This window comes from Octopus bimaculoides, chromosome 5 (assembly GCF_046866305.1).
Source record: "Octopus bimaculoides isolate indiv1 chromosome 5, ASM4686630v1, whole genome shotgun sequence".
In the NCBI taxonomy this organism is placed as follows: domain Eukaryota; kingdom Metazoa; phylum Mollusca; class Cephalopoda; order Octopoda; family Octopodidae; genus Octopus; species Octopus bimaculoides.
The window spans coordinates 112,177,482-112,186,691 of NC_142932.1; the positions used below are offsets into that span (position 1 = coordinate 112,177,482).

General features: G+C 30.4%; 1 protein-coding gene across 3 annotated transcripts in view; it reads left to right on the top strand.

The window, feature by feature from the left end:
• Positions 1-4,743, top strand: part of LOC106868397 (retinoic acid receptor gamma) — an 87,010-nt gene extending 82,267 nt beyond the window's left edge. For all 3 annotated transcript variants that reach the window (XM_089352955.1, XM_089352956.1, XM_089352957.1), the window contains exons 6-7: positions 1,307-1,531; positions 2,046-4,743. In XM_089352955.1, coding sequence (XP_089209081.1) covers positions 1,307-1,531; positions 2,046-2,287 — 467 coding nt within the window. In that variant the 3' untranslated portion in view covers positions 2,288-4,743. The remainder of the gene's footprint in view (positions 1-1,306; positions 1,532-2,045) is intronic.
• The last annotated feature ends 4,467 nt before the right edge of the window (positions 4,744-9,210 follow it).

A 9,210-nucleotide genomic window follows, 5' to 3' on the forward strand; every position in this document is an offset into this window, starting at 1 on the left:
ATCCATCAAATTCATTCACAAAGCATTAGTCAACCCATGTGTATTGCAGAAGACACCTGCCCAAGGTTCCACACAGTGGGGACTGAACCCAAGACATGATTAGAAAGCACACTTTTTTGACCACAGCCACATGTGCCAATAAATAAGAAAAAACATTTTTTTAATATATCAGATGATTCTTCGCAAATTGTATTTTGACTCCTAGTTTTCATCTTATATACAGATTCTCTCTCTCTCCCTCTCTCTCTCTCTCTATACACACACACACTCTCGGAGTGGTTGGCATTAGAAAGGGCATCCAGCTGTAGAAACTTGGCCAGATCAGATTGAAGCCTCATACAGCCCTCTGGCTTGCCAGTCCTCAGACAAGCTAACCAACCCCTGCCGGCATGGAAAGCAGACGTTAAATGATGATGATGATGATATATTGTCCTGTAATAATTGCTTTAAACTTTGTTCTGCTGCTATTTTCAAGACAAAAGAACTTACAGCTGTATTTTGTTTTCAGTGTATATACAAGATTTATCTTTCATTTAAACAAATTTTATATCATTTGATTAATACTTTCTTTGTAAAAAGAATATATATAAAAAAAAGCTTACCTGATGTAGTGCAGAGGTCATCATTTCATTTCCTTTTTTTTCCTAAGCCATAAAAATATTGATGGTAGTAGAGTTCTGTCATTTTTCCTGCTAACTAAAACCTTTACCTTTACTAGGGTTGCTTTAACCCTTCAGTATTTAAAGTGGCCACATCCAGCCCAAATATTCTACCTATTTTATGTTCAAACTAGCCAAATCCAGCCTCTTACAACTACCCAACAATGACATTCTAAAAATAAACAATCACATCATTGAAATTTGAAAGCTGTGAGATAATGCATGACAAATTCAAAAGAATGAGAATAAATGAGCATTACATTTGACAGAGTAATCTGAATATTAAAGGGTTAATACCTTTTTGACTCTTGGTTTTGCTTCCACATTTGAAAGAAGTCTTCAGTAATTCTGCCAATGATTCAATATAAGAACTAAGTCATCAGCATACAGAAGTTCCCATGGACAGCCATTCTTAGTTTCTGTTATTTCTGAAGAGCTATAATAAACAGAAGAGAAGTTAATGCAGAATGAAACCCTGGTGTACACCTACTTGCATGTTAAATATCTTTGTAAAATAATCATTATCTCTCAGCATCTTTGTACATGGTCTGCATGGCTCTCACAAGCGATTCAATGTTGTTGGGCTTTTTTATGTGTTCCTTGTTTCATTTTAATTTTTATAATTTATCTTTTTATTTATATTTCAGCATCTCGATTTGAATTTTGGTATCTAGGCAATTTTAATATGATGAACCCAGTTTTAAAAGTAGCAATGGGACAGAATGGAGCTTGTTATCATTTTGAAGAAATATCACGAATATGGGACCGAGACTTTTTAGAAGCAGTATTTCATTTTAGTGAAGGATTACAGAAATTACATCTGGATTGTGATGAGATTGGTTTGATACAAGCTATCAGTATTATGTCAGTTGGTGAGTAAGAAATTCCCCAATTCTCCTTTTAAAAATAGACTTTCTATGTGTCTTGCTCAAGGCCACAATGCACCACCAGATATTGAACTCACAATCTTATGATCTTGAGCCAAATACCCTAAGCTACTTAGCCATGTGACTTCCCTCTTGTTTAAAATTCTATAAAAATGCATGCAACATCTGAATTACAATAAAGAAGAAGAAAAGTATATTTTCTTTAAGTGATCAACTCTGTCTCCTTTCAAGTACACACACACGTCGACTAATATAATAGTTTTCTGAGTTCAAATTCCGCCGAGGTTGACTTTGCCTTTCATCCTTTCGGGGTTGATAAATTAAGTACCAGTTGCATACTGGGATTCGAGCTAATCGACTAGCCTCCTCCCCAAAGATTTTGAGCCTTGTACCTAGAGTAGAAAAGAATATGATAGTTTTTAATTTATTCAATCTATAATTGACTTTGTCTTAATTCTATTAGTTTTTAATTGCATTCTATTCCCTTTTTTTTTTACAGATAGATGCACTCTTGAGGAACCAAAGAAAGTTGAAGAAATTCAGCTGAAATTAGTCAATTGTCTCGATTACTTTTTGACTCAAAGAGATCCTACAAGTAAACAACGCCTTGCAAAGATCTTTGATCGTCTTATGTCATTGCGAACTCTTACGGAATGGAATGTTAAGCTCATACATTCAATGAAGGTGGAATGGGCTGTTTTTAGAGAAAATCCGCTTCTTTATGAAATTATGACAATATGACCTTGATCTTCTGTTGCTATTTTCTAATCGGAAGCTAAACCCTGTTTTGAAACAGGTCTTAAAATACTTTTTACCAGACATTTATTGATATTTTTATCTAAAATTTCATTACCAAAATTTCAACATTTCCTTTCATAAAAAAGACTTCATATTGCACTAAAAAAAGTGTTTATTTGATACCATGCAACTTATAAGAAATGTGCTCAGTTGTATGGATTATATTTCATTATAAATTTATTTCAAATGATTTATACTGGATCAGAAAGTGTCTAACAAATTCGAAATAGGTTGCATGCTTCCTATTCTTCAAGTGATATGCAGTTATAACATATGCATGTATGCATGACTGTTAATTTGTTTGTTTATGTGTCTGAGAACATATACATACTTATGTATATGTGTGCGTGTGTCTGTTTTGTTTTTAAATCTAATTTAAATGAAAAAGTTGAATTTCTACAAAACGATGTAAAAGGAATGATGGCTAAGTTAATATACTTTTTTTTTTTAAATCTGTTTTAAAATCCAAGATTTAGCCTTCATGTTAAAGATAAAAGGTAATTATAAATCCTCAAAATATTTAGTGGAAGAAACTAAATTGTGATATTAGAAATATTTCATTGCAGAATTTCATTGTTTTATTTTTTTTTTTATTTTTCTTTGCTTCCATATCACATGAGTTTACAATTAAAAAAAAATCACAAGCATATTTGACTACAAAGTACCAACTGCTGGCTGGTTCTTTTGGGGAGTATGATAACAATAACCATTGAATTGTTTTAATTTGAAATCTGTGTAATTCTCTACTTGTGGATATCTGATAGTGTGAATACACTGTTTACCATTGAGTACCTGAAGAATGGAACCAGATATGTGGTTCTTGAACCAATAATTGCTCAGTATGTTCAAGACATAATGTCATATATTCTGTTGCATTGTGAAGATGGTTATCTAAATTCATTTGAATCTGGATCTTGTATATGGAAGAAGAAAAAGAAACTTTTTTTGGAGAACTTAGTACATTGAATATACTTAATAACTTGACAGTAATTTTGCAGACCTAAATTTAATGACTTACTGTTAAGATATATATATATGTCTATATTTTTTGTTATTACACACATAGTTTGTTGGCATATATATTATTTGCATGGAGCTAAATCAAACTGTTTTATATGATAATATATGTAACTCCTATGTCGAATGTCGTTTTCTTTCATTTGTCCACTCCCTCATGTGCGTGTGTGTATATATATATATATTAGGAATATTTTTATGTATTAAGATAAAGAAAAGAGACTTGGTTCCATTCCAGTTGATTATGATAAATTAATTAGCTTCTAGTCTGAAATTGAAGTGGTTACAAAATGGACTAATAGTGTAGGAATTAGTTCTTTTTAATGAAGTTCATGACTTAAGCTTTGTGATTTTTTTTTTTTTCCGACTTATGGTGGTGCTACTGTCCTTAAGAAAAGTGTAAAAGTTTCCATTTTCTTCCACATCATCAATTCATGTGAAATTTATTAAAAAAATATATATTATTGAATTTTCATTAAGGCTATTTAAAAACTTCATTTATTACCAGTGCTCAAGTTTATAGCCAACCCTTGTCAACTCTATAGATTTAATTTACTTGTGTTAAATTCATAAAAATATTTCCTTCATTTTCCAAGTAATTTAAGCTTTTTCCTTATTTTAGTCCTTTTTTCTGAATATTTTACGTAAGATTAAATAGAAAGAAAATTTGCATACATTTCAAAAAGAAAGCCATTAACACACATACGTGTTCTCTCTCTCTCTTTCTCTCTCTCTTTCTCTCTCTTTCTCTCTCTCTCTCTCTCTTCTTTCTCTCTCTCTCTCTCTCTCTTCTCTCTCTCTCTCTCTCTCTCTCTCTCTCACTCTCTCTCACTCTCTCTCTCTCTCTCTCTCTCTTCTCTCTCTCTCTCTCTCTCTCTCTCTCTCTCTCTCACACACACACCATCAAATTTTTGGAATCAGATAAGTAGTATAACAGTTAAAATAAGTTTTACTTCATGAAAAAGTATCATAAATGTTTCATGTGTGTCTTTGATTTTTTTGTATGTGTTTGGGATTTTTTTTTTTTTTTTTTTTTTTTTGTGAAGAAATGCTGAGATATTAAAATATATTCTCATTTCTATAAAGTTTGAAATTAATTATTGCAAATGAACATCAAATTGGAAATATATTTTTAAGATTTGTTATCAGTTACCAAATCAAATAACTGAGTGCACATTTCATACATTATCTGCATTTTTACTTTTAATTCTTGTGGTTGGAATGCTTAGTTTTGTGAATCCTTTTTATTTTTTTTTTGCCTTCTTTTTAAAGTCATCTTTTACATTAATCTATGTTTAAAAAAAAAAGTTATATAAATGAATTTCAACATTTAATATTATGGTCATTTAAAAAGAATATATAATTAAAAAAATAGTCAAAAAGTGTGTATATATGTGTGTGTGTAATGATTTATAAAACTGGTGCTGATAAGTAACCATAACAGTTGCTTTGTGAAATTTTATTTGTAAAGAAAAAAAAAAGACGTCTATAGATATCCTGTGAATATAAAAGTAAATCAGACTGTGAACTAAATCAAATAATTTGAATGAGTCTTGACAAAAGTCAATTGGTACATATATTTTTCTTACACATGAAATGCTAGGTTCTTATTCTCTAGAATTTTATACGCTTAATTCTAACATTTCATCTCGTCGAGATATGTAGATATTGTGCCTTATCCAAACGCTGGTTATGAAGCCTAAGTTTTTTTTAAAAAAAACATTTTAAATATATAAGAAGCTTTAATAATATTAAATAACTGCAATTGTTATACAACATATGTCATTGAAATAATATTTATTTTTGTGTCTATCTTCAATATCAATTGTATTCTAAATTCATGCTTGTGACATTTCTTTTTCAATCTTTCGATATTTTATTACAACTTGAATTGCTATTAACTGTCAACTAGTTTTGGATCACAAAAACATATATTGATATTTTTTTTCTGAATATCTTTTTATATACAAATCATGTTTGCATGCGTGTGTGTGTGTCTGTGTATGCATGAATAGTAGTAGCTTTTTTTTTTTTTTTTTTTTAATGGCTAGTACTAAGAAGAGAGTATTCAATACTAAGACAATAGAGTGAATATATAAATTTATATTTCAAATTGAGAAATTCAGCATAACTTACTGCTCCAAGTTTCTTATTGTGAGTGGTCTTCTTGAAGATTCCTCTCAGCAACAAAATTAGAGTAATAAGCTTGAATTTTTCTTTTCATATATATATGTGTGTATATATATATATATATATATATATATATATATATATATATATACTGACAGAGAGAGAGAGAACCTAGAATCTGGTATTATTTTTCTTATAAGTTTGTTCACCTGCTTGTTGATCTCAGCATATGTGCCCTAACCTGAATATGTATGAAGTTGTTTAATTTGTATGTTTTTAACTGCTTGCATAACATAACATTATATTCTATTGGTCAATTTTCAATTGGTGAATTTTTTTCTTCTTCTTTAAAGTGTCCTTAAGAACATTTTTCATGCCAATGGTTTAGAACTTTTTTTTTCCATTTTTCACTTTCATTTACAAACATTGAACAGATATGGTAAGTTGCTGCCAAATATTTTTAATGGATATTATAGAAATTTTGAAAGTAAGTTACACTTCAACAACTTGTAAGTTCTTATTCAGTTTGTACTATAGATAAAATCAATTCTTTTTTTTTTTTTTTTTTTTTTACTTTGTGATTGATATGCAGGAGAAACATGGAAATGTTTTACTGTTTTCGAATCAAATTCTGGTGCTATTTTATATTTTGTAGTAGAAAGTGCATCTATTGTTTCTATCAAAATATCTTTCCTTTGTTTGCTATTGTTCTAAAATTCAGTTCATATAAGATTTTTTGCAAAGGTGAAAACAAGCTAGGATTTCTCTAATTTAATTAAGCATTTAAAGGAAACTTCTCTTGAGCTTGCTAAATTCTTATAATTGATAAAAAATTTTAAATTTCAATTAGGAATAAGCATAATCCTGTTTTGCCATTTTGTGTTTAGTTATTAAATATCAACAGAACAATTAATAACTGCTGGCTTAATTACAGACATCAAGTAAATATTGAGAAGAACATCAAATGTAATGCTTATTTGTTCACATTGTTTTGAATTAATCATGCATTATCTCACAGCTTCAAGTCTGTCTTTGTAGAAAAAAAAATATTAGTGAAAAACTTTGTAGATGAAAGATGCAGTTATTTGTCTAGTGGGTGTCACTGTCAGTCAAGGCAGATCAGTCTTTTGCAAGTATATGTGCAGACCTGGGCAAGATATCATTAGGAAGCCTATCAGTTGCCCATACATGTAAGTCACCCCTCTCCATGCCAATAATGTTATCCAAGGGAAAGACCACTGACTTGGGCCAAAACACACTTACATGCACACAAGCTTCTTTCAGTTTCTGTACACTAAATTAACTCATAAGGTTTTGTTCAGGGTTATAATAGAAGATACCTAAGATTCTATACAGTGGGATTCAGCCCAAAATTATGTGGTTGGGAAGTGAATTTCTTAACCATACAGCTAATTTTTCATCTATAATATATAAACAATTAACAACCCTGGTCGGGCAAGAACTACCATTTCTTCTGGCTAACAGCTGAATATATTACTGATTGTACCACGAAGACAATGTTGGTTTAAATATCATGTTCTCATTTAGCATTTTTAATAGCTATTTGTTCAGATTTTGGGAAAACAAATGTGATTAAAATAAACTGAAAAATTGAAAACCAAGTGCCTTATTCAGATATCTTAATGAGCAGCTAATTAAGACAATGACGTATAGAAAGGACCATGACTCCAAAGTTTGTATCCACTTCTGGTGTTTTGTTAGCCCTTTCTCCTTTGTTAATCTTCTCCTAGATCCCCTAGTTGTGGAGAATAGGTATCAACTCGTGATATACAGGTGTTCTAAATAGTTCAAAGTATGGAGGTAGGCAAAAGCACTGTAAACTTTCTAAGTTTTCTAATGTTTCTATTTATGATTGTTTTTTGTTTTTTTTTGTTACATAGGTGTATTCGTAAATGAAACATAACTTACAATTCCAGTTCTGAATTTTATAGGTAAATTAGCTTATAGCTATAGGAAGCTACAGGGTGTTGCACAAACATTCAGCTCTGTGTGCACTACTTTTGAAAGCAGAAACGGCTGTAAGCTAATGAAGGGGATTACATGACTCCTGTTCTCTTGTCATTCATAATATTACACTTTGTACTTGCCTAACGCTTCACTCTAAAGCATATATATATAGTTCTAACAACTGGTTATTAGTATTGCTGTGTCCAGACAAAATCATAATAGATAGATATAGTCATGGCAGAATACAAAGTGTTCAAGTGTTATAAAGGAAAATATTCAATAATGTTATTTTCAAATCTTGTTTGGAAACATATTTTTAAGGTTTTGACAAAGATCTTTCAAATATACAGATATCGCAAGAAAATTACTTGCAGTAGATTAATAAAATCTGTTAACATCATATTTGAATGGCATAAAAGACACACAGGCATATTAGATGCACCTTAATTTCAGCAGCGCATATTCAAGGGAAAAAGTTTTTAGTACCTTAAAGCATGTATCATTGGCCCAACTTCACATTTAGGACCCAGGGTGTGTTTTTTTTTTGTTTTTTTTTTTCCTATTTTAAAAAATTTCTTTTTAAACATTTTTTGGTTAAAAAGTGTCTTATCTGCTAACAAATATGTTATGTCTTTGTATATTGCCGATTGTTAAACTTGCAAAGTATACATTTAAATGGAAGACTTTTTTTTTTTCAAAAATATTTTCAAATTATTTTTAACAGATCAAACAGTGAAAAAAAAAAAAAAAAAAAAAAAAAATCAATGAAAAATAAATAAATAAAAATCAGTTGTTTCATTCCAAATTGTAGTGTAGGAATAAATTTGGTTGAAACTAAAAACAACCTTAATATTCTTTCTTGGATATTTAATTTTCATTCCATGTTCTGCTGTAATCTGAGAATATCATTTTACTACTGAGCTTATTACTGCATCCTCTGTCTCTCTCTCTCCTGTCGGATATATATATATATATATATATAAAATAGTGTGTGTATGTATGCGTATATGTAATATACACACACAATTGAATTATTCCAGGTTTCTAATATCATAATTTCCTCCTTCATATTTTATATTATCTTTATTGTTTTAGCAACCTGAACCAACTGTGATATATCTAAAAATCTTGTGTATTTTCCATTGACTGTATCTGTGCACATCTTTAACGAAACATGTTAAATTACTGTTTAAAATTCTAATCGCTCTGTTGTTTTGTTTTGTTTTGTTGTTTTTTTTTCTCTCAATGGTGAACTGAGATTTTGTTCATTTTCATCAAAAAACAATATAAATACCTGTGTTAAATAATGTCAAATAATAAATATGTTAATATGAAATAAAATTGGTTAATTTTTGTTTTTATTTTATTTGAAATGGAAAAATTATACAGTTTACTTTATTCTTTTCTTTACTTTATATATGTATATGTGTATGTATATATATCATCATTTAACGTCCGCTTTCCATGCTAGCATGGGTTGGACGATTTGACTGGGGACTGGCGAACCAGATGGCTACACCAAACTCCAATCTGATCTGGCAGTTTCTACAGCTGGATGCCCTTCCTAATGCCAACCACTCCGAGAGTGTAGTGGGTGCTTTTTACATGCCACCAACACGAGGGCCAGTCAGGTGGTGCTGGCAACGGCCACGCTCAAATGGTGTTTTTTACATGCCACCTGCACAGGAGTCAGTCCAATGTTTTGTTCACATGCCACCGGCACAAGTGCCAGTAAGGCAAAGCTGGAAACG